This window comes from Polyodon spathula, chromosome 3 (assembly GCF_017654505.1).
Source record: "Polyodon spathula isolate WHYD16114869_AA chromosome 3, ASM1765450v1, whole genome shotgun sequence".
Lineage (NCBI taxonomy): Eukaryota > Metazoa > Chordata > Actinopteri > Acipenseriformes > Polyodontidae > Polyodon > Polyodon spathula.
In genome coordinates, this window is record NC_054536.1 from 33,107,209 (window position 1) to 33,130,837 (window position 23,629).

The 23,629-nt window shown below is 35.4% G+C and overlaps 1 protein-coding gene across 3 annotated transcripts in view; it reads right to left on the reverse strand.

Annotated features, from left to right (window-relative positions):
* LOC121313004 (collagen alpha-1(VI) chain-like) overlaps positions 1 to 23,629 on the reverse strand; it is a 37,871-nt gene that overhangs the window by 12,447 nt on the left and 1,795 nt on the right. For all 3 annotated transcript variants that reach the window (XM_041245080.1, XM_041245081.1, XM_041245079.1), the window contains 20 exons: positions 22,964 to 23,093; positions 21,345 to 21,545; positions 19,794 to 19,953; positions 18,305 to 18,418; positions 18,175 to 18,195; positions 17,682 to 17,702; positions 17,520 to 17,564; positions 16,611 to 16,664; positions 16,113 to 16,157; positions 15,821 to 15,847; positions 13,162 to 13,188; positions 12,946 to 12,990; positions 10,486 to 10,539; positions 5,980 to 6,042; positions 5,571 to 5,633; positions 4,789 to 4,842; positions 4,086 to 4,121; positions 2,331 to 2,393; positions 1,975 to 2,037; positions 1,557 to 1,619 (listed from right to left, as the gene is read on the reverse strand). In XM_041245080.1, the coding sequence (XP_041101014.1) occupies positions 1,557 to 1,619; positions 1,975 to 2,037; positions 2,331 to 2,393; positions 4,086 to 4,121; positions 4,789 to 4,842; positions 5,571 to 5,633; positions 5,980 to 6,042; positions 10,486 to 10,539; positions 12,946 to 12,990; positions 13,162 to 13,188; positions 15,821 to 15,847; positions 16,113 to 16,157; positions 16,611 to 16,664; positions 17,520 to 17,564; positions 17,682 to 17,702; positions 18,175 to 18,195; positions 18,305 to 18,418; positions 19,794 to 19,953; positions 21,345 to 21,545; positions 22,964 to 23,093 (1,349 nt within the window). The remainder of the gene's footprint in view (positions 1 to 1,556; positions 1,620 to 1,974; positions 2,038 to 2,330; positions 2,394 to 4,085; positions 4,122 to 4,788; positions 4,843 to 5,570; positions 5,634 to 5,979; positions 6,043 to 10,485; positions 10,540 to 12,945; positions 12,991 to 13,161; positions 13,189 to 15,820; positions 15,848 to 16,112; positions 16,158 to 16,610; positions 16,665 to 17,519; positions 17,565 to 17,681; positions 17,703 to 18,174; positions 18,196 to 18,304; positions 18,419 to 19,793; positions 19,954 to 21,344; positions 21,546 to 22,963; positions 23,094 to 23,629) is intronic.

Genomic DNA, 23,629 nt, shown 5'->3' on the forward strand with positions numbered 1-23,629 from the left:
TGGGATGGAAGAATGAACAGTATTTTTTATACTGGAAGCTTAATATTTAATTCTCAAATATGTTAACTGTCTTCTTGCCTCTTTGCGATGTTTTCAATCCTTATTGCAATTCCTCAAATATTCTGTTTCATTTGCTGTAAAATTCTGTCCGAAAAAGGTAGAAGGCAGCGATACAAAATCTAAACGGACACTATTCTGATCCAGCATGTGTTACACCTGTCTGTGGTGAATCTGGAAAACACATACTGTTTCAAGATTTGCTGCAGAAATAGCAGCTTATCAAGAATGTAAAAGATACACAACGAACCTTTGTGGAGAGCTGTATTTAATACAGGAATGAGGGTAGCAGCATAACACTGTAACAAATTTTTTTTTTTTTTTGTTCCTGGGTAGTAAGTGTTATTTCCTAATTGCTTATGCCTCAAAAGTATAGAACATGGCTATTATTCCCCACAAACTTTGCTTTTGTGACCAGGACAGTGATATTTCAAAATATCACTATTTCCAATGGGAAAACGGGCAATGTGTGTCTTTTCGTTCACATAAAGTCAGAAAAAAACAACATATGAATCCAAATTTGTACTACTTTAGTATAAATACATGTTAATTTGGATTCATATGTTGTTTTTTTCTGACTTTATGTGAACGAAAAGACACATATTTTCCCATTTTCCCATTGGAAATAGTGATATTTTTAAATATCACTGTCCTGGTCTCAAAAGCAAAGTTTGTGGGGAATAATAGCCATTTTCTATACTTTTGAGGCATAAGCAATTAGGAAATAACACTTACTACCCAGGAACAAAAATTGTGTTACATAGTGTAATTAGCAAGCCCCCAAAGGGATTGAGTGGGCTGCTTACAGCTGCCCTCATGGAGTGACATAAACAATGTGTTCCAAGAACAATCATGGAGTATCCTGTTTATAAAATAAATGCAATGTATGGTATAAAGTATATTTAAACCTGTAAAGAATGACTTTCCTTAAATCTAGCTCTGCATCTACTTAGCAACACAATGTAATTTGGAACAGTCTATGAATAAGAATGAACGCGAGAGTGATTCCAAAAAAAAGTATCCTCTCAAAAAAATGTTGTTTTTTACTCTGTAGCATTAATGAGAATAAATTATCCAATGTCAAAACTCTCAACAATTGGTGTATAAAATACACTATTTGAGTAATTGCAATAGGAACCACACACAATACATGTGTGTAATGTATTTTCTGCTACACATATGGCTACCTACAATTGTGTTTAACAAATGCAGATTAAATATATATGTATTATACCAGTACACCACAGTTGGGAAAAATTACGAAATGATGGTATACATTTTCTTCCTTAAGAATGCGTATTTTCCATATCTCACTCAATATGGGAGTGCTATCCTCTATTTAATGCATATAACCCAATTTTACTAATGCAACTGAGTGCATAGGGAGGAGTCCTGTGAATGGGCCCTTATGGATTTCAGACTGCTGATTAAAGCAGGCTAAAGAGTCACTTGCCTGTTCACTTCTGTCTTTTGAGATAAAGCAAGTCTGAAATGCTTACCTCTGGTCCCATGGGTCCTGGCTCCCCTTTGTAGCCCTTCAGACCAGCAATACCCTGAGGACCCTTAAGGGAAAGAACAACATGGCTGCCGTTAACTATGCTACACAGTACAGCCAGTGGTGCATTTGGAAGTTAATGAAAGCTCACTGTATCATCTGAAAAAAGCTGTTCACAAACAACTGCTTTCAGACATCGAAGGAGACACCATGAGCTACATTCTTATATTTACTCCAAATCGTCATAAGCATTTTTTTCTGAAAGGAAAAACACAAATTGAGATTCTAAAAGGTACTTACAACTTAACCCCTTAAAATTACAAGTTGAGTTTGTTTTTTGTTTTGTTTGGTCCCAGTTGTATGTGTGTACACTATGCGTGTTTGGAGGGCTGGATGAAGATTTGAATGATTAATTTGTTTACCGGAGATCCGTTATCATCGGTAGTGCCTTCATGTCCCTGAGCACCAGCAGGTCCAGGGTTGCCCTGAAACACAAGGAGGTACATTAGGATGGAATCACAGGCTTCCAGTTGAACACGATATACAGTAGTACAGTGTCACCTTCATGATAACATGATGCACTTTCTTATCTTATTTCAAGGCCTCTCTAGGCACCAGGAGTTTCTTTGTAATAAGGTTGAAGCAGTTTGACAGTACACTTTAATTCACCTATATGTGGTGATGTGTCCTTATGCTGCGTATGAAGAAATGTCATGGAATGATAATGATATATTATGATGAGGTTGTTAAATCTATACCGCAATGCAGCTGTTTTTACCTTATCGCCTCGTACCCCTCGGACACCTGCTGGTCCTCTCATTCCCTTCTCTCCTTTCTCACCCTTAAAAAAGATACAATCAAACAGTTCATGTGATATAAAACGTTGCTACCTGCTGAGCAGGGTCTAATAGACACCAAGGGTTCATTTTTTACTTGCCACAGATATATCCTAGGAGGTTTTGTACTTCATCTATTAAAAAAGCAGCCTTCTTCAAAATCTTCTTAAAAAAAACGCTACAAGGACTACTTACAAAAAGCAATAGATTTGTATTATTAATGACATTGACGCTAAAGGAATTGCAGTTTGTTTATTACACTATCACAGCACCAGTAATTATAGTGGAGGTTGATCATACTGGTGAATAGAATTATTCACTAAAACCAAGTCCATGTAATTTCATGTATATTTAGATAGTTACAAGAAGCACTAATCAAGATTTAAAATGTTCTTATCACCGATTTGCATAAGCACCATCATCACTGGCCTTGTTTTGCTTTATTTCCAGGTATGCAAATATTTCAAAGACAACACTAGAATTAAAAAGTAGCTGTTGCTTCTGGGTACCTTTCTGTGCTGGGTGAAGTCCTGTGCCACCAGTTAAATAATATCTGATTGGTCTTGTTGTAACCAGACCACTTTCAGTATATCAGGATGCTACAGTGTCCAGTACATTTGCATCTGTAACATTGTAAAGTGTGTATATAACCCAAATTAAAGTAAATTAAACCTGGTAAGATGGATTCTATCCTAATAAAGTTTACCACAGTAAATTTGTACAGTCATGTTGCAGTTTTCCCATGCTTTTCATTAGTTATACCATGCATTTACCATAGCTTATCACATCTTTTTTTAATATGCTTTAACATACAGTACCCCTATAATCTCTGCAATGCTGACCTTTGTGTTACTGTACTTTCACTATGCTTTATTACATTTTGCTATGCTTTTACTATGGTAAACATTTATAGTAAAAGCATAGGAAAGTGTAATCATTCCTTGAAAGTCTAGTTTAATTATCTGGCAAATGCACATGTCTTTTATTCCAGATAACAAACTTTATTCACTGACTTTTGCATGAACTGTGTGTTCTGTGCAGCTGGAAGCATTTATCCAACATGCAAATCTTATGGTATGAAGCCAAATCAAATAAAAAAGCTTAACAAGTCACCAAAACCTGCTTACAAGCATGCATACTTAGGTGGTAAAAATGTAAAGCCATCAGCATTGCCATTGCATTGGGATAACTTATTGGGAATAACATAATTACAGCCACTGATCTGATCTCAGAAACCATTAGTAATAATATTTCCACTTTTGATTAACTGTTTTCAAAGATCAATCTGATCTGAACAGTTTTATATTCTGCCATGTGGGTTATTCAGTTGTTCCCAAAACAAAACAAGTGATTTCAGTTCACCAATCTGTACATTTTCAGCTTAGCAAAATGCATGTGTGACCTCAACATGTGACAATACATATTATTTTATGTGCAGTAGTGAAGTTTACAGTATAGTCCATGATTTAGATATAATAAAAAGAAACTCAAATTCAATGACAAACATTTTGACAAGAAATATTTTTCAATGTCTTTTTCAAAAGACTTCTCGAAACTTTGTCATAGAATTATTTTCTAAATTCAGCACTATTGAATGTTTAATAGTTATGGATGATACAAGATTTGTACAGTATTATAAGGATATTAATAATAAGGACAGATCTGTAGCTCTAATATAATATTTAGTTCAGATTTACCTTTGTACCTTGGACTCCTGGATTTCCAAAATCACCGTCAATAATAGTATTAATATTATATTAATATTATTTATTAATCAATTATAATTAGTATTACTAATAATTTGAAGCTGTCTATAAAAATCCCTTAAACCATGAAAGGGGCACAGAAGTGAAGCAGTCACTGCAAGCACATTTCATCTTGAGTTTAGAACGTTTCATAAGTTAGCCTTCAAGGGCTCGAGCTACAGTAAGTAAATCATTCTGTGTATTCATTACAGTTCAGATGTCGGAAATTTGAAAAACAAGGGGGGGACGACTTTCACATGTCAAAGTTTTAAGAATTTATGGTAGGCTACTATACTGTCAATAACCTGTTAACAATTTGACACTGTCTTCAAAATAACCTCCCTGCTCTTACTACAAGTCCATCTAGAGAGTCTTTCCTAAGCTCCTGTACTAAACTTACTGTATAACGAATAAAACCACCTTCAACCAGCATAAACTGATTCTTAAGCCTTCTGTTTTAATGGCTTTCTTAACCAAAGCTTCTTCCAAACTGAATCTGGTGAAGCTTGTTTCTCCTGCCACCACAGTGTAGATTCACTCCTGTTGTGGAAAACTAAACCATAAACAGAAAAATGACAAGCGACTTGCAGCAAATTTTTAAAGTCGTGATTATTACATCTTTAAGGTTTATGTCATACTGTACACGTCTACTCACACCATCTCCCTGGTCCCCTTTGTTTCCTTTCATACCTCTTGGTCCTAGATCCCCCTGTAATTAGAAGAAAACTATGTAGGCTGTATGGGTTTCAGTCATTCTATAGATGCCAGTATGTATGGTTAGTTCGTCACTAAAGATAAAATGTTTATTTTAGTTACTTAAATAAGATATGTTGAGATGTCAACCTACAAGAACATCTTGGAGGCAGTACATCATGAACAAACGTTAAGAATGAATCAAGTCAACAAGTCAACAGTACAGTAAGACCTTGCTTTGAGGTCAGCTAACTATAAAGGCACCTTCATTAATAATTAAGAAAATCATATGCAACCCAATGCATTATGGTACGTGTATGGTACATGTTCTCAGGAAAAGCGTGAACTATCCCAAACTGTCCCGCTGAACACGGAGCCATATGGTCACCTTATAAATAATGGCACTTTTTTTATAACTTTGCTCCTATTGACGGCGATGTAACTTCACCCTCAATATTAAGGTCAACCCTACATGTAGTATTAAGGCCACCATTTGCAGTCCCAAACGTATCAAGCCTCTTTTAAATTACCTCTATTAAAACCAACCCACTATAAACTACCAACCACCTTTACATTTTTCTTTAAACTCTGTAAACTTTGATGCATCATTACATTTCTCATTTTCTCTCATTTGATAGAAACGGCTGTTAGTAATAAACCTGAAAAAAAAAAAAGAATATATAATAAATGTGAACATTTTTAAATTGGGAATGTCTCAGAAAGGGAAACATTATTGTATATTACCTTGGGGCCAGTGGCTCCAGATATCCCAGATAACCCAACCGTCCCAGATTCACCTCTTTCACCCTAAAGAAAAAAGAATCATATTTTAGCCTATCTAATCAGAGGGATGCAACATCGACACTTCCTAAAGCTACTGGGCTAGATTCTCAAAACTGCTTACTCCAAGAAATGTTACAAGTAAAAATGCACCCAATAATGTTAGCAAACCAGAATTAAACAACAGATATTTCTTAAGGGGCTTGTAAGTAGTCTATAGTTATACTCATTGTTGAATGTAATGGGTAATTGATAATAATAAAAAAAAAAAGCGCTAATGAAGAAGGAGTAAAAAGCTTTGAGAATCGAACCCATTCTCTTTACTTTCATCTTGAATCACAGCACATCTAGGAAACCGGAGCTATGGACTTACTTTTTGTCCTTTAGCACCAAACGGGCCTGGGTCTCCCTTTTGACCTGGAGGGCCAGGTTCCCCCTGTAAATAGCAATCAAAAAGTTCATAACTGAATGTCAATCTCAGCTAACCCTAATTCAACTCTCACTGCCCTTTAGTTCAATACTGTACAATCCTGCCTGTTATCCATGAACTACACCTGCCATATGTATTTCTTGTGGTATTTAGTTACGTAAACCAGGGCAGAGTGTTGGTGGGTGACAGGTTACTTGTTATAGTAACAGCTGAGATGTTTGAGACCCATTATGAGCCATCAGAGGTGCTTTAGACTTAGATTTTTGAATAGTTTCTAGGATGTGATGACTGTAACAGAACTGATATACAAAGCAATTCTAAACCAAAATAATACATTAGTTCAGACTTGCACCAAGTTTACACATTTTCACGACTAATTAGGAAAGGTTTAAAAATTCATAAAACCCATCAGTGGAACTCTTTACAATATGCTCATCAAATGTTGGATGTTGTCACTTCACATCTTTTCACATATATGGAGAATCGCTTATCCAATTGTCATGGAACTTGTTATTGAACTATATTTAGGATTTTGAGAATATCAAATTCTGGGGATATATGGAGCTGTCTATCTGTTTGTTCATGTTTGTCTGTGTCACACTTTTTGCATATACAGTAATCCATTGTGTATCCGCCCGTCACATATCCGCTCTGTTTATCGATCAAGCTCTTCAACAACATTACATCGCTAATCCAAATGGCTACAGGAAAGTGAAAGCGAGTTGTGCTTACATTGAAAGCTTTTATTTTTTGATTTTTGTAACCCTATGCATTTTGTTATTGTGTAAATTACACTATGTAACACAATTTTTGTTCCTGGGTAGTAAGTGTTATTTCCTAATTGCTTATGCCTCAAAAGTATAGAAAATGGCTATTATTCCCCACAAACTTTGCTTTTGTGACCAGGACAGTGATATTTCAAAATATCACTATTTCCAATGGGAAAATGGGCAAATGTGTGTCTTTTCGTTCACATAAAGTCAGAAAAAAACAACATATGAATCCAAATTTAGAAGTGAGTAGTTTTTCGTAAATCTTGAAAAACTACTCACTTCTAAATCTTTTGTAGTCATTGTTGTATTACTTTAGTATAAATACATGTTAATTTGGATTCATATGTTGTTTTTTTCTGACTTTATGTGAACGAAAAGACACACATTTGCCCATTTTCCCATTGGAAATAGTGATATTTTGAAATATCACTGTCCTGGTCACAAAAGCAAAGTTTGTGGGGAATAATAGCCATTTTCTATACTTTTGAGGCATAAGCAATTAGGAAATAACACTTACTACCCAGGAACAAAAAAAAAAAAAAATTGGTTACACAGTGTTATCCATCATTAATAGATGTGTATACAGCACTGTGGCAGGGCAGGAGCTCTGTGCATGAAGAGGGTCTTTTTTTGTGTAAATGTATATTATAAATCGTTTTCATACTGTTCAGTGTGTTGCTATATAAATAAACCCTGTTCCTGCAGGGCTTATCAATTTCAACTTCCGTCTCAATTTCCTGCCTTTCACGCGGCAGAAGGCTACCTTGGTCACAAGATTTAACACCCTGTATCTTTCTAAACAAGGGATTTAGGGGAGCTCCCTAATAAAAACTGAATCTCAAAACAATTATTATGAGAATATAATAAATTTAGAGTTATTATTATTATTATTTTTTTCCACCAATTTAAAATGTCCAATTCTGTTTGTTTTTTTCTCCTCACCACAGCAAGTCCCCACACAGCACAAGCGTTCTGAGGGCGTGTGAGCTTCATCCCATCTCACAAGCCGAAATCGCTTTTACGCCGAGTAATCCAGAGCAAAAGTGGGTGGCCTACTGATCCCAGAAGACAGAGATCAGCCCTGCTTTTTGTCCAGTCTGAATGTGCTCAGTGTCTGGCCAGTAGGGTTCGCTGTTGTGCGATGAGGAGAATAAGTGTCTACCGGTTTCCCATCTCACAATCCGGGAGCGTCAGAGCCAATGTGACGCCCCCCTCAGGGTCCCCAGCAAAGTTCGACCTCTTTGCACAGCCTAGACGCAAACTAGTGCCGTCCAAGCTGTGTGACTCATCCACATCCGTGCTTTAACTGGATGAACCACTCGGGGACCCTAAAACAGGATTCATTTATCCACACTTTCTCTGGCCCCACCACAGTCGGATATGTGACGGACTGCTGTATCATGAAAATGGATTATTGAATTGTAATTAAAGTGCAATTGCTAATTCTTATTATTTACTGTTCTGTACATACTGTTGATATATGTCAGGGGTGGTCAAACTTCCTGACCCTACAAGCTGCATACCAAAATTTCATATGGTTGAGAACCGCAAGACGCGTAATGTAAAACATGCAATGTTTGCAAGCAAGACATGTTAAATACAAGCATTGTTGTGCAGTACAGTAGTTGAACAGTGATAGAACACTGCAGATCCTACACAGTTTGTGTAATTTTTATTGTACAGTTTACAGTGTATTAAACTTTAAATGTAACACTATGGTATTTTCCCACTATTTCTGTTTATACTGTATGCATTACCCACTATATTTATGAAGCAAAATACAATAACTCACCTGATTTCACCAAAAACGTCACTTTAAAAGACCAATTTTTGTAAGGATTTTTTTTGACAAGCTCTTCCCTTGAAGATCTGAATGCTGTTTTTTTTTTTCTATGACTGCTGCGTGTATTAAATACTTATGAGAGCTTCGCACTGTGTCTATTTAAAGGATTACAGTACCCACGGCCGGATTAACCCATCACTGGGCCCTAGGCAAGCTTACACTTACGGGCCCCCTACCCCTGAACAAACAGCCACAAACACACATATACACATCTCTGTATACATTATAGCCTTTACAACTAGCCCTAACAGCTGCATTTTTTCAAAGATCGCTGGACGTGAAGTTACATGTAATATAATGAAAATGTGTTTTAAAAGAAAAAAAAGAATTATAAGTTTACTTTAATCAAGGGTGTATTGAGCAACTCAGGAGGCTGAAGGTACTGTATATATATATATATATATATATATATATATATATATATATATATATATATATATATATATATAGAAAAGCAGTGGTGTTAAATCTGCTATTTTATTTTGCCACAAATGTTTACAATATTTGTTGCAAGCTGCAGCAGAACTCAATGACAGTGCTTGAGAACACACGGACTCGGGCACAGGGATATCACGCGTGCACATCCAGCGTCCAGCGATCTTTTAAAAACTGCATCTGCACAAGCAAGGAATAATGTGGGAATACAGAATTCTATGGGGTAATGTTACAGAAATTTGCGTAACACCTGTCAGAACAATTTGATTTTGAGATATATGCCTCAGTTCGAATGTTAATGAGTGACGTTTTTCCAGTCAAACTGGTAGCATATGTAAAAAAAAAATGTTAAAAATACACAACCGTTTTGCCAACCCCCCCATGCACTTGCATAGTTTGCCTATGTGATAATCTTGCTCTGACAGTACCTGCTCATGACGACATGTAAGATGCGTCATTTTAAAAAGATTAATTCATCTGAATAAGGATGTTTGGCGCGAGCAATATTCCATTCACACAAAACTCGCATGAGTCATTAAAATAGCTTCTTTACTGAATGCCAAAAGGAGAATCTGCCTCTAGTCTGCTTCAGGAGGATATTCAGATGAAAATGTGTTGTGATTTGTTTCATAATGACATCTGAGGTTGCTCATCTTGTACAGGCTACTGCGTGTATGATTGGTTGCAGATGAGACAGGTTTAATGTTTTCAGTGAAAGTGAATTCCTTCTCCCATTCTGGTGTAAAGTCTCATACTTTGTTTATTACTTTGGAGGGTTTGCTCAATGCCATTGTCTCCACAAATGAATGAGCGCTTAATTCCAAATTATAACATTTACTTTCAACTGCACATCAAGCTTTCAGTCAGTGATCAAAATACACGTGCCAACAAGTGACAAAATCTCCTTGCAGTGAACATACAGGATCAAAGAAACAGGAAAAACACAACTAGAGAGAAGAAAGAATAATTAACACAAATGAATACAAAAGACAACAATAATACTTGTTGTGTTTATTTTTACTTTCTCTCTTTTTGATTTTGTTTGTTATTCTTTCTTCAGTTCATTCGAGCCACAATGTGTGCATCACCCAGCATTTCACCAGGAACCGCACTTCAGCAGCACAAGAGCCACATGCGGTTTGGCCACCTCTGATATACGATGTCATGGTCATACATCCCCTATCAGTATGATGAAAAATGTGTTTTGTTTATGACAAGAATAAAGCCTATTAAAAAAAAAAAAAACCCAAAACATGCATTTGATTTCACCTTTGTCTTTGCAGTTATGCAACTGTCAACTGCAGTCATGTGAGTGGAAGGAAGGAATGAAGGGAGCTCTTTTTTCTGCACTAGCTCCATATACGCAATGGGTCATTTAACTTTATAATGACTACTTACATCGGAGCCATCATCTCCTTTGCATCCAGGCAAGCCAGGGGATCCAGAATCACCCTAAAGCAGAAGAAAGATAGCTTTGTTATTTAGGTTTTAACAAGCATCACTGTTAAGTAATTCAATTCCACTTGAGTTCCAAACTGTTGAACTTGATTCAAACCACATACTGTTTTTATTCTTAGAACAGCTGTCAACACATAAAAATAACAGTCACTAAGCAGGGAAGATACACAGTTATTGCAGAACCCATTAATCACCATTCACTTCCTTTTGAAAGCAAAATGTAAAAATCACTAGTATTTATAACAAAAAGGACTGGTTTTGATTGTTCATGGGCATCAGTAACACAATCGTGAACATCAGTAAAAAGCATGTAGCTTCAAATCTCATTTTCATATGCATTTTAACTTTCTATAATGTTTGCATTCATTCTAAGCTGTTTGTTATCACCATTATGTCTGTTTTAAGGTGTTTTCAGCTTCGTTCAGGAGCTGCCTGTTATAGATTTGTCTTTAATGAAGTAAGAACCAGGGCCATCTAGTGACCTGCCACTTTGCAAACTTTTGCCAAGTTTCCTTTAGTTTGGCTGGAAATGCACCTCTGTGCACTAGATGGTGCTGGTACTTACTAATTAATAGTTATTTTGGCTGGTCTAGCCAAGGTGACCACCTTTTTGAAATGCAAAAACGGGACACTATTTACTTTTTTTTTTTAATGTTCCCCATTCCCCCCCTTAAAACCACTATGAATGATTGAACCATCATACAACATGTAATCTAATATTACTTATAGACTTTAGTGGAGTACTATGCAGAGTAGACAACTATGGCTACATATACAACGACTTTTGGCACACAGAATTTAATTTGTATTCTAGATTCGTGATGCCAGCTTACTGTCATCGTACTGTAATTGTCTAGATTTTGGGGGTAGGCCGATGCCAGTTTGGTACAATTAACATCATTCCGTGGGTCAATAGGCATCAAATCCAAGGGACAAATTGAAGAATTATGTTCATCTTACTGAGACAGAAATACACTTTCTAACCTTCTGCAATCGAGTTGGAAATAATGTGTTAAGAAATGTTTATCGTAAAACTTGAAAACAAACAATGCAAGGGCCAATGAAACTGGGTGTAAAAAAAAAAAACACCAGCGAAAGGCCACAAAGCCACATCAGTGCTTCATATTATTCTAAAATCTTACAAAGTAATTGTAAATATCCTTTTTAAGGCCATGTGTGTTTCATTATTGGTACATTCTTTGAAATATTAGCATAAACCCTCCTTCACTACCATATATTGAGACCCACTGGCAGGCACTCGGAAGTTTGTTGACAGGGTCAAGGGATTTTTTTTTCAGGAATACTAGTGAGACAATCATAGTGTGTTACCTCTATTTCTGTTGTAAATACAGCCATTAAAAAAAAAAAAAAAACTAAATTAAGAAATAACTTGCTGCAGCAAAGACTAGATATATTATTGTTCTGATTAGTTTCTTGCAGGTTCTAGTAATGATTGTATTGCTTTTCAGATTAGGGTTCTCTATCTATCAAGCTTTTTTTAATAATACTTTGAACAAATATTTCACTCCTGTAAAATATATGTGGCCATGCAAAACACAATTTTTCATAATAATGTTTTTATTGTGGGGAGGCAGGTTCTAAAAAGACTGTCTTGGCTCGGGTCTTCGTCTCCCTTATGCAGACTGGGGTGTTGTACAACAAGCCTCTTGGTTATTATCCAGACTTTCATGACTTGTTAATATAAACATCTTACACCTTAATACTTCTTTTTGACTTTTACTTGTATAAGATTTACATACCTGAGGTTAATACGCTGTGCCAGTGTATAATCATTATTGAGTATTCAATCTCATAAATTAAAAGATTGATACAGTTGGCAGATTTGGCAGAGAAGTACATGTTGGTACAGAAAGCTAATTCGTGTAGAGTTGGCTCACATTTACAGCTATGCCAAAAGTTTTGCATCACCTAGAATTTTAGGATTGAGACATAATTAAAAAAAAAAACAACATGTGAACATAATTTTGATCTTTTATTTATTATTATTATTATTATTATTATTATTATTATTATTATTATTATTATTATTATTATGTAATCAACTAAACTACAAAATGATATCGCAAAAGTCTGCTGGAAGCCATAATAGTCTTACCTTTTTTCATGTTAGATCTTTAAATGTAAAACTTTTAAATTTGTCAGTTTTTAATTAAGCATATGGAAAACTACAAAGTGGTATGTAAATCAATATGTTAACGTAACATTATTTGGCAGGTTTCATTGGACTTTATGAAGCAAAGTTAGTTACTTCTATAGGGTGGTTCAAACCGTTTGGCCAGAGCTGTATCTCTCTATATTCATATCGAACCATCCTCATCAAGTCTGTATTCTTGTTACTTTGGCTGCAGCCTTTAAATAGTAATAAAAAGGGTCACAAACCATGAGTCCGTCTTTCCCATCAGCACCATTGGCTCCTTTATCTCCCTGGATACAAGACAAAAACAACAACCTTATTCTGAGGATGTAGAAATAAAGAAGTTTGTACTGACGTGTTTACCATTTTGTGTCAAGTAAAGTCTTTTAAAAGAGGAGAGCGAGTGGTTAAAGTTATAAACAGGAAAAAATGACATGTATTTATAAGCATATTGAACTAACCTTTTGTCCAAAAGCTCCTCTGGGACCCTAATAAAAAAAAAAAATACACTTTTAGAAAGCTTAAATAAAAGAAGTGTTTGACACACCCCTTAATAATTTAAATAAAATAGTGAAAACATTTGTATTTTGTATATTTGACTGCTCTGGACTGTAACCAACATAAGAGTTTCTACAAACCTAAATCTGTCAGAAGAGACTTCAAGATTTCATTTCTTTTAAACTACTTTTTGAATGGTATAAACTAGAACAGGGCTACTCAACCCTGGTCCTGGAGGGCTGTGGTCCCTCCTGGTTTTTGTTCTAACTGTACCCTAAATTACTTAATTGGACCAATTAACTGCTTATTAGAAGCTTAATTGGTCAAATTTATGAATTAAGTGTACAGTTAAAACAAAAACCTGGAGGGACAGAGGCCCTCCTGAACCAGGGTTGAGTAGCCCTGGACTAGAACATTTCTCATCATATGACACTTTCACAATCCATTTGAACAAAATAAGGCACAGTGACAGAAAAGGAATGCCATACTGGGAAATAGGATTAATGCTATTCAATGTCGGATCATGACTGCTTGCATGGGTATGGTGAGAGGTGATTAAGGACTATTTTGGCTGCTGGTCCCATCTACTAAGGGCAGAAGAAGAAGCCACCGCTCTCTGAAAAAGGAACTGATCTGACCATGCCCAGTAGGATGGACTGTGAGCACACACATTACTAAGTTACATATTTAAATAGCAGGGTGGTGGTTCTACAGTATGTTGGCTATAAATAAATAAATAAACATTGTCATTGTATGATGTTGCTTCTTTAAAAAATGCATAGTATTTACCAGGTACATTTACTTTCTGGAGTTTAAATGTTTAGTGTTATTAGTTTAACCAGTTCAGTGTTTGATCTAAGTTTATGTTTTTAAATAACAGTATTATTGAGTTGAGCAGGCAGCTGGGCTGCCCTGCTTAGACAGTGAAATCACTCGTTTTCTGCGCTGGAGCTGGAGCGACACGATGATGTTATCTTTACTTGCAATGCTTTATGTGTTTTTTCACTATAACTAATTCGTTGAAGAACTCCTTTGTCGAGTAATTACATTAGCCTACGCATGTATGCCACTAATTATTAGGCTAATAAAAGCAAAAACACAGTATTATTATTAATTAAAAAATGAATTGCAGGATTTAAAAAATAAATAAATAAACAAATCCCTAAATCCTGGGATTGGGAAAAGCGTCCGGAATTGGACTCCTTAGTCCATACAGGAAATACAATACGGTACACAAGACACAATCACACAGATGCACGGATCACAACATCATACAGCAAGTGCCCATCAACAAGCTCTAATTGTCATACAGCTGATTAACATGAACAGGCGACTACACTAAACAGTTTAACATGTAAGCATTTTGCTAAAAGACATTTTGACATTTGAGTTAAATAAATAAATAAAAGCACACATATTCAATACGTGATTCAATAGTCACACAGTTCAGCATCCTACCTGATTTAAAAAAAAAATTTAAATAGTTTTTATGCAGAATACCCCATTTGTTTTCCTTCTACACTTCTGCATTTGTTGGAAGAAATGCACAACTTTGATGAGAATTGCTTTCTGATTGTGCTTTAAATTAGAACCGTAGTTTTGTTTTTAGAACGCATAACCTGTTTTTGGACTGTTTTTTTTCCATACTCATTGGACTGGGTATTGAAATAATTTTACATAGCATTTTTAGTTTTCATTTTATTTTGTTAGTTTAACAGCAGTTTTCCATGTACAGTAATTGGCTGAACTCTAGCCCCTCCTCCTTCCCTGTGGGCCTTCTGAGCCAGCAAATCGAGGCGTTGTGTTTTTTTTCATGACCCGCTTAAAGCTTTTTGTAACTTTAAGTCCTTAACTTTAAGTCCTGTAACTTTAAGTGGTTAATTTTTAAATACAGAACATACCCTTGTGTAAGGGCTGAATTGTTTATTAATCAGGGTGTCGCTTTACTGAAATCTGTGATAAAAAGCAGGGACGTCCATCACATTGGTACATAAGCACTGTTTTGATATTTTCAGTTATCATCAATAAGTACTTAAGCCTAGTAATTAGAAAATACCATTCTGTTTTCTTAGGTATATTATGACTTCTCAGATATGGGTATGCAGTAGACTAGATTTTTTGGAAAGGGGTACAGGGCCTAAAAAGTTTGAAAACCTTCTCTAATGAGTAATTATTGAGAGAGAGAGAGAGAGAGAGAGAGAGAGAGAGAGAGAGAGAGAGAGAGAGAGAGAGAGAGAGAGAGAGAGAGAGAGAGAGAGAGAGAGAGAGAGAGAGAGAGAGAGAGAGAGAGAGAGAGAGAGAGAGAGAGAGAGAGAGAGAGAGAGTATTACCCCCGAATATCAGCCTAAGCTTCCAATTATTGTGTAACATACATGTTTTTATTGTACAAAGATGCTGACAAGAAGCGGAGAAATGAATGGGCAAGCCCTTTAGTAAGGGGTAATGTTGACTGTTATGAGAGTGACTCTCACATTGTTAAAACACAGATTCACGTTAAGAATTGCAACCTTTTCCACTACTTTTCATTGACTCTTCCTGTACTATAGTATGAGTGCATAGAACATGTACAGTACATGGCTTTGATTAAACTAGTACATATACAAAGTGTAATAAAATACATACCCTTGTTCCAGGAGGTCCCTTATCACCCTGCATATTGAAAAATAAAGTATTTGTTTTCAATAGTAAATCATCGTAAAAAGTAAATCATCAATTGTGAACAATAACTGAATTCTAATATTTAAACACCCCAATTAGATTGGGGGTAATTGGGGAGACTTTTACACTGTACAAGAAAAACTATTTACATTTGTATACAGTGTAGTTCCTTTAATGTCAACATACCGGGGTGCACAATGAACAAACAAGTGACTTGACTAGGTCCCATTTTAATCATGGGTCGCTCCAATCTTACCTTTTCTCCTCTGTGACCTGGTGGCCCCTGATCCCCTGTAGTTCCCTGAAAATAAAACAAATTGAATGGCTCACGTACTGTAACCATCATGATCAAAGTGTGTGTGCACAGTTAACCAATTGGTCTTTGTTTTTGCACTTCTCAACATTTTCATATGGAGCATTTCTCATGAAAAGCACTCCCCCTTAAAACTGTAAGCAGGACTTTACATTACTCATTTAATTATTGAATAAAGATAGCTATTTGTGATAGCTATGTATAAACAGAAGAAAGTATTGTATTTATTGATGGGGGGAGTGCACGTAAAGAAAATTAGGTGTAATAAACAGGCCTACCTCTAAATAATAATATTTTGCTAAGAAGGGCCAGCTTTCCAATGTTTTATATGGTTAATAATTATAGCTTGGACTGTCTTGTGGATGCTAAATCTTCCATCAACACAGACCATTATCCTAAAGGGCATATTACAATTTGATATCCATGCTAAAAAGAACTTACGATTGAGCCAACAACACCAGGCTTTCCAGACACTCCTCGCTTTCCTTGAGTGCCCTGAAACAAACCCACTGTGTAAGACAATGCATGGGAACAGAAACAAACATATGAGCTTTTGGCAAATCGCTTTTTGAACTTAGATCCCTGTCCAAATAAATGTAACCTTAGCAAAACCATTTGAAGTTGCCAGATAAGTTAAAACAATGGGGGAAAAAAGGCAATTTGTTATTTAACATATGGAGTTTGAGGGTTCTAGTATTGGCTGGTATATTATGTATGAATTTACATTTCCACCTGCTTAACAAGACAACATGTGGAAAGATGGAAGAATGTGCAGCTTAAACCCATACAGTATGTGGTACAGGGTCAATATGACTGGGAAGTTAGGGGATAAGTTTGATTGCTGTGACTAACTAGGGATATAGTAAATAGTAAAGATGTTTTTTTTAGTTCTTATATAGAAAGAGCATTAGATATATTCTTTTTGTATCAAGTTTATGTGGATAAAGTAATAAAGATTTAAAAAGTGTCTGGAATCATAAAGCTGTAAGTGGTATTTTACCCATACCTCACCTTTTATGATAAGCCTTCTTCACAAAACTTTAATGACTGTTTAAGTTCTCACTTTGATGTGATTTAGTGAAATTCCTACCAACTTTCTCTGCTGCAATGATCATTAAAAATGGGAATGTTTGTCCCTCCGGCAAGCTGCCTCCCCCAAGTGCATTCCAATTGTGGTGGTGAGAGTCACAAGCTTCCAGAGGTAAGAAAGGAGCACAGAAATGCAGAGGAGGCTCATTCCAGAGTTCAACACATGAACTAATTGATTCTGAAATGGGTAGAAGCCGTTGCTCCACCCCCAACACCATGCTTCTTTAAATTCAATTAGAAAAGTAATTCTATGTACGTTACCGCTTCACCATTGTCTCCAGGGGCACCAGGTGATCCTCTTCCAGCCTTTCAAATTAAATCAGAATCATGAATTAATAGCTATTTAAGCACCAAAATAAATATTTCTACAGCTGCCTTAAGCAGGTATTCTATATTTCATAGAAGGGGTGCACATGATCTTACCTTACAGTCATAGGTGCAACACTGCAACATGAAAAATAATAGAGCATTATTAGTAATAATAATAATAATAATAATAATAATAATAATAATAATAATAATAATAATAATAATACATACATACATACATACATACATACATAGACCTTCCGGCAATATGTGAGGCTAAATCATTGTTTATGTATAAACTATTTGATTTATTCAACAAAATGATTTCTTAAATTATCGTTTCTAAAAGTAATTTATATTAATATTTTATTCTGTAACACATAAGGAAATTATACCACTATAAACTTTTTGAGAACCATACATACATTGGCACCTGTCTAGTTACTGGCAGCTGAAAATAACAAAAACTTTACTAGGAAACTTTACTGGTACATAAATGTAAAATCACAGGTCATTCTTAAAGCAATACATTTTTACAGCACATTGGTTGGACAGAATCATACTGAAAATATAGTTATAAATACAGAATATACTATAATTGACTCACCGAAGACTCAGAGTCCTTGTACTACAACAGGAAAAAGAGAAAGAAAAACAATGAGACATTATCCTGATGTTTCGTATGCAGCATGTAGAATAAAATTATTAAAACTAAAAAGATACGAATGAATACTTACAATAGTGGAGATGATGGTGTTAATGGTATTTTTTACTACATCTGGGTTGTCATCTGTGGCTGACAGATTGTATCTGTAGCGGAACTCAGTTGCAATGGAGCCCAACCTGTCATCCTGCAAAGGAGAGGAGAACCAGACTGGTTGAAAGTTTGCAGGCTTTCAGACAATAAAATACCCTCCTAAAGAAGCAGCTGCTGGGCTTCATCCATTGTAATGATTCTTTATGATTATTCAAGCCTTGTGGCTTTAAGGTTTACGGGAGACTGATATCTAACCACCCCCTAACATAAGAAATGCACTGGTGTGTGATTACTAGACAGGCAGTAAGTAAAGCACATTGCACTTAATAGTGTATGCAGTAATATTGGAAACTTATCAAAAATAAATATACAATTTGAATGTAGAGGAGGGAGCATCACAATACCACCTGGTGTTCCAATAGCTCATCCACACAAGTACTAACCAGGCCCAGTCCAGCTTAGCTTCTATAGACTGTATATTTCCATTGAGAGCAATCTCTAATTACACAGCTTCCACAAAACCACTATAACTTTCCTAGACTGAAACAGGTAGAGCTGCTAACAAATGTACAAGTTACCTCCAGAGTATACCTGTCAGTTAGTGATTATTATTATTGTATTAACAATGGTCCTTACATCATATTTGTAAAAAGTTAGAATGATATTACAGAAACATTCACATTTTAGTTTCCTAATTGTGAATATTCAGGTTAACTGGATCATTCTACTTGTCTCTGAGAATACTTAATTGTAATTGCTAAATGTTTCCACTGCTACTCATTTGAACTATGTAATAATATGTGTTAATAACATGTGTTTCATGCAGTTATCTCTCATCAGCAATGCAATCGTCAGAATCTACAGCTTCACTGTAATATGAATAATTCTGCTTATTAATTTCCTGGGTCTAAACTTTTCTGGGTTTTCTTATCCAAATAAATGCCCCTCGTCACAATGGTTGTTTATGGCAGAAATGCTCCGAAATGTGCTACCCAGGTTTTGGTTGGATAGTGGTTGGGACCAGCTAATTAACGACCTTGGGCACGTAATAAAAAATATGAACCAATCACAATTCTGTATCATGTTAGTTTACTGTAACACACATGGGACACAGTCAATAACAAGGAGTAAACAGCTTTTTGTAAGACACTTTATGATTGAAACTGTCCAAATTTGGCGCTGTCCCACAAGCAAAGAAATAATATGAACCTCTAGTTTATCTGTACAGATTAAAAACACTTACTGTAATAATACAAGTCTGATTCATAAACACATAAGAATCTTAATATTAGTATAAGTGTATGTATGTAAAAATAACTTATTTCTGTCTTTTCCCCATAATCATTTTTACAAGCAAAGCAGTAGCAGCTGCTAAACACTCTGCAGCAGTGGTGGGTGGTGGTAATGCAATCTATTTAAAGTTAACAAAAGAACAATAACGTGAACTTTATAGAGCAAATAACACGTACCAGATGATCTGGTGTGATTGCCACAGCAAAGATTTTAATATCCATTCCTTTAGCTTCTGTGACAGCATAGCTGATTCCACCACATGGCTCTTTGTACCCATCAAATGGATGTCCATCTGTCACAACCACCATGTACTTATTAGCATGGAAGGGTGAGATCCTGCATAAAACATGACAAGAGAGACCAGGGTTAGAAAAGTCTCCAGTGGGCGTAATTACACACACATGTGCTGGCTTTCAGTATATACCAAGCTATACATACCAATTTAACTGATTGACAAGAATTTGCAGGGTGAATAGCTAGAAAGCTGCAAAAGCTACAAAGATTTCTAACTACAGAAAGACTCAAATAACTTTCAATGAGCTTAATGGGATTGCTAAGAGAGAGAGAAAAAAAAACATAATTTTAGTAAGAAGCAATTATATTATTAGTAGTTAACAGTTGTTTAACTCAACAGTTACTGTAATTGCTTGCTAGATGACAGACAATTATGTTAAACCGGCCATTTATCTACAGATAGTGGCAGCTGCGGAAGCTATTATGAACAAATGTTGTTTGTGTATAAAGACTTTTTTTAAAATTAATTTTTAGGTAATATTTTGGACTTGATCACTTAGACTACATGACTACTTAATTATGATCCGTATTGTTTGTTAAGTTTATATAGGTTACTTTACAAAACAAAAATTTAAAAATGGATCCCTTTCTGATAAATGTCTTTGCTTAAGAATACTGTATGGCTCTATGATGACTTTAAACTACTTGTATTATTATTATTATTATTATTATTATTATTATTATTATTATTATTCTTCTTCTTCTTCTTCTTCTTCTTCTTATTTATTTATTTATTTATTAGCAGATGCTCTGCTAAACTCTGAAGTGCTACTGTTTCAAACTTTTGTTGAAATATTTAAAGAACAACTCTGTTTTTGATTCCTAATATATAAAATACATTTTAGTTGCAGAAGAAAAGTGAAAAAAGTCAAACGACTTTCATGTCATCTAGTGCAAGAACAGATTGCGTGCACATTTCAAGACCTTTGCTGTCAACCACCCCACAGTTTCATACTGTTGAGGCATGCAGGAGTCTGATTTACCCTTCAGGCATGAAATTCCAAAATGCAACATACAAAATCACCTTTAACCCTGTCAACAACCTCACTGACTGGTCACTGTACATGACCCTTCTAAATGTTCCTGTAGTAGCACTGTAAAAACGAGGTAATCAGCACGGCATAAATGCCATAAATGTGTTAGTCTACTGCATTATTACTCTAAACTTTTCTAAGGGTACTGAATTCACAACAGGAGCCACTTGGAGAAATATACACCTGAGGGCTTTTTATGAATTAGGGACATTTTAAGAAAGTCAATTATATACTCTTATACCAAATTATAATACAGTCAAAAGCTTTAAATGATCATTGCTTATTCAGCACTGTACTTTGCAATTGCTATGAAATCACAGATAACATACATTTTTAAAAGATAAAAAAAAAAAAAAAAAAAAAAAAAAAAAAACACACGATAAAAATGTATTTTGTTACCCTGACATCAGCTGCCCTATGGCTGCAGTGATAGCACAGTCGGTATAGGTTCCTTTTCCAATGTAGCGGACGTCTCGAATAGCTTTCTTCAGAGCTGTTTTGTTAGTGTGTATGCTTGTGAGCCCGCTCATGACCTTCACTTCATCACTGTAGTGCAGGAGACCAGCGTTCCAGGTCAGGTTACGGTTGCAGCGGTAATACCTGTGGACAAACAAAAAAAAATATGTATATATACAGATGGAACTTTGCGTTCTTTCTCTGTGTGTGTTTATTTTATTTTTCTCCTTCATATGCAGTAAAACCTCATCGTTACAAACCCCACATACAAAAAACATGATTTTATAGTTATCTTGGCTTCAGTTAAACATTGTATTGCTACAGTACACATAGGCTAAGTAAATGAAACAATTTACAGACTCCATTCCCTATGTATTCAGAACATTGGACTTCTACTGTAACACAGAGGGTATATCGTATACTGTTTCTAAGCATTAATAATAACGATGTTAAGTAAAAAAAATAGGAACTTAAACCCACCCTAATTCCACTGAATGCTATCAGATCATGACCCAAGACAAGTGTTGCTTGCCCGGGAAAATAAAACCTATGCTCTCCCATAGCCGAGTACATGTGCTTCATCGTTCAGCGGTGGACATGTGTCAGACAACCCTAAGGATTAGCTATGGGCTGCAGTGATACGGAACCGAAGGTTAGGAAAATGTGTTTAAAACACATTAAAGTTAAAAACAAAGTGGCGCCTGTGTTCAAATTTAGATGGGAAATTGCTGTTCCCCTGGTAAATAATAGCAATGTATTTAAACACACCTCATAACAATAAAACGCTGAAAACTGATACTTTAATGTCTTATGAATCTGTCATTGTTAAACTAGAGGCTTGACATGTATATACTAACTGAGAAATGCATTGCTCCATAAAAGTTAGTCCTCCGTATTTATTTAGACTGTAATGAATAACAGCTTTTGAGTTAGGAATGCCCTCTACAGTAGTACTTAAATAGCACACTGCTAGTAAATTGTGTTCTTGTGTGGATTTTCCCTTGAACACTTTAAAGATATCTGCACAGGCTTGTCAAAAGCAGGTGCTGCCATATTTACCTTTAGGCTGTGAAAGAATATGTTCAACACTTTCAAATTGATTGTGCAGCAGAAAGAGGGAGACTGTTTAATTTCTTCCCCTGGAAAGTAGAATTCTTTTTTAAACTTGCAGGGTCCAGCCAACCGTTTTTCGAATATGATATCTACGTTTCTGTTTTATGCTTTATATTCCGTAGTTTAGTATTCCATCTACAATGGGCAGTGTTGTTTCATTGGGTGTGTTATTACTTTGTTAAAATATCATGCCAATGACGTTTTAGAGAAAATAGCTTTGAGAATCTAGCCCAGCTGTTATGACATTGTAATGCATGAGATTATAATGTCTAAAATAAGGTACACTATTAAACCCTCAAGTCTGACACATATATGAGGGTGAATTCTGGGATCATTGAATTCAGAATCATTGAATTGGCATTGTAGTGTCACTAATGGTCAGTTGGTAAGGGTGGATTGATAGCTATCATCCAAAGGCAGTTTCTAGTGATACCTAATGCCTACTGTACCTGCTGTTCAGCTGGTCCACAAAGTCTAAAGCGAATTGCTTGATGTTTTCCACGAAAGAGCCGTACGGCCGGGCTCTCAGTGCCACACTCTCAGATGTATCAAGAACAATGTAGACATCAACAGGACAACCTAAATTAAATAACTGTTTATCTTAAAAGCAAAGGTAAAACATATTTGAGAAACGTGTGTGTAAACTGTAGTCTAACAGCCTCCCATGTGATAAAGTTTTGACTGGCACAAAAAAAAAAAACATGCCTATGTATTTATTTGTTAACAAGGGGTATATTGGATACAGAAAAAAAATGTTGATCCGCACAAATCTCTCTCTCTCTCTCTCTCTCTCTCTCTCTCTCTCTCTCTCTCTCTCTCTCTCTATATATATATATATATATATATATATATATATATATATATATATATATATATATATATATATATATGATTTTATAGTTATCTTGGCTTCAGTTAAACATTGTATTGCTACAGTACACATAGGCTAAGTAAATGAAACAATTTACAGACTCCATTCCCTATGTATTCAGAACATTGGACTTCTACTGTAACACAGAGGGTATATCGTATACTGTTTCTAAGCATTAATAATAACGATGTTAAGTAAAAAAAATAGGAACTTAAACCCACCCTAATTCCACTGAATGCTATCA